Below are 2586 nucleotides of genomic sequence, written 5' to 3'. Positions count from 1 at the left end.
GATGGATGGATGGATGGATGGATGGATGGATGGATGGATGGATGGATGGATGGAAGGATGGATGGATGGATGGATGATTGAATTGATGATAAATGATGATGGATGGATGGATGGATGATTGTTGGATGGATGAATGATGTGGCTCTCCACCACATTCCCACAGGTGCTGCAGGAGAAATATGGCGGCTGGCAGAACGGGAGCATGGTCGGTTACTTTAACGACTACGCCAATCTGTGTTTCGAAAGGTTTGGAAACCGCGTCAAGCACTGGATCACCTTCAACAACCCCTGGGTGAGTCAGAGTGATTAGTAATGGTGCGTTCACTGACAGATAGAATGTTTGACCTGTGAAGCGCTTGGTGAGGGTTTTGTTCTCTTGTTTGTTTAAGTCAATTTCTGTAGAAGGATACGAAACGGGAGAGCATGCTCCAGGAATGAAGCTAAGGGGAAGTGGGGCTTACAAAGCAGCCCATAACATCATCAAGGTAAGTCTGGCTGAGGTCCAGTCCAAAGCTGAACACCTCAACACCTGGCTACAGAAGCTGTCTAAACTACTTCTCTTAGATAGGAAGCACCTAAACTAATATTTACATGTTTTCAAGCTTTCAACAGAATTTTTTTTTTTTACAATATAACAGATCTTAGAAAAAGAGTTTTCATTGTAATGGTAACCCTGAAAGAATCCTGATGAGTTAGAGGTAGGGTACCAGGGCATCTTTGAGCTCCCTCCAGATAACTCCACAAACAGCCCATCCCAGCCGCTTGTATGGAGACCTGGTTTATATCCAACATGTGATCAATTAGACAAAAGCTCTGCTAATAAAATGATCCCTTATTGAGGTTTTAAACACACAGTTACAAGAGTTTTAGTCAGAGTATAGTCAAACAGATTAATCATAATAAAAGACAACATACTGGCCATAGACTCCAAGTAACCTAAAGACTTGGAATCTTGACTCGGTTCTACATTTGACAGCAAATATTTTAAGTGCAGATTTAGAAAATGATTTCCAATTTTATATAAACTTCTTCAGCTCAGAGTGAGGAGAAGAAAATCCTCCAAATCAAACTCAGTGCCATGAAGACAACAGCTGCTGACTCTGTCATTACCATGAAAAAATGAGTTGAGATTTAATGTAAACTTCCCGCTTCAAGACTTTCGACTTGATTGGCTCTCAGTGAAGTGAGACTTGAATGGACTTGACCCTTATAAATTGAGATATGACTTGACTTGGACTTGGGGGAAAAAACTTTATCAACTTAATAACTTTAATTGCTTAATATAAACACGTCTGGTATTTTACTGAACTCTACATTTTTCCATGATATCAGTGATTTAGAGCCTGTAGACGCCGCATAGAGGACGGATAAACAATACTGTTTCACAGATGTTATATCTTGAACTTTCAAAGGAAGAAAAGATGCGATGATTATGATAAAGAATACATCTTTACTATTTTGTCTTTCAAAGTTATACCTGGGAAAAGACTTCCCGTTGATTCTTGTCTCCATTTCAGGCCCACGCTAAGGTCTGGCACACGTATGACATGAAGTGGAGAAGCAAACAAAAAGGTGATGGAGAAAACTGGCTCAGTCGTTTGATTTATGCAGTTCCGCTCAATATCAAACTTTTCCAACTGGGTCCAGGTCTGATTGGGATCTCCCTGACTGCTGACTGGGGAGAACCAGTGGATGTGTCCAACCAAAGGGACATTGAAGCTGCAGAAAGGTACATTCACTTCTACCTGGGCTGGTTCGCCACACCGCTCTTCCATGGAGACTACCCACAAGTCATGAAGGAATACATTGGTATGTTCAAGTTTAAGCGGCTCTCATAAATCACATGGTCATTAAAGCAATTGTATCTCCTTACATAGAGACTGGAGGGTTGACGGTAAGGGAGCCTGGAGTAGAGCTGCTGCTCCTCCGTACCCAAGAGTCTGCTGAGGTGTGTCATGATGTACTTAAGAGATCTGACCCACATACAGAAAACCACTCAGAGAAACCCGAGAAAGGTTTAACAGGTTTATTGAGGAGTTCAAAGGGTTGGATTCGGGGAAACTCAGAGAGCTGGTGAACCGGAACTGGAAGTGAGAAGGGAAGTTCACTGAGGTTATTTCAGGGTCCGTGGGAACTTTGAACGACGACTTGCAAACTCAAGAGATAACGGGACTCACAACTGCGGAGAAAGGTTTCTTCCCTGAATCCAGTCAGTGTGGGTTTATCCAGAAATTGAGTGGCTCATTGGAGGGCTGACAGGTCTTTGGTTTGGTTGGTTCCTGAGGAGCAGTGGGGCGGACTGCCACTTATTTCCTGGAGAACTTGAACGGGACGTGTGGTGATGAATCCCATGTTCAGTGTGAAGCACAAACGATCCTTCCAGGGGGAGAAGGCCAAACATCCAGAATTCAGGATAATTTCCTGCCGAAAGGCAAAGACAAAAATCAGGTTAGGCTCAGAGAAACAAAAAACTCAGACACAGCAAAACTCAGCGTGGCTACAGTACCCAAAACTGGCAAACACTCTGGTGTCGAAGTAGTGGATTTCGAAGATTTCTGCAATAACTCGCTGTCAGGATCAGAAGCT

The 2586-nt window shown here is 43.0% G+C and overlaps 1 protein-coding gene across 1 annotated transcript in view; it reads left to right on the top strand.

Moving 5' to 3' along the window:
* The window catches only part of LOC107098852 (lactase-like protein), a 7879-nt gene that overhangs the window by 1614 nt on the left and 3679 nt on the right, over positions 1-2586 (top strand). Inside the window, exons 3-6 of the mRNA XM_015396710.1 lie at positions 164-292; positions 390-485; positions 1518-1572; positions 1648-1809. Coding sequence (XP_015252196.1) covers positions 164-292; positions 390-485; positions 1518-1572; positions 1648-1809 — 442 coding nt within the window. The remainder of the gene's footprint in view (positions 1-163; positions 293-389; positions 486-1517; positions 1573-1647; positions 1810-2586) is intronic.

Source organism: Cyprinodon variegatus, unplaced genomic scaffold (assembly GCF_000732505.1).
Source record: "Cyprinodon variegatus isolate N-32 unplaced genomic scaffold, C_variegatus-1.0 Scaffold816, whole genome shotgun sequence".
NCBI lineage: Eukaryota > Metazoa > Chordata > Actinopteri > Cyprinodontiformes > Cyprinodontidae > Cyprinodon > Cyprinodon variegatus.
The sequence above is the reverse complement of the archived record's forward strand: the minus strand, read 5'-3'. Positions and strand labels throughout refer to the sequence as shown.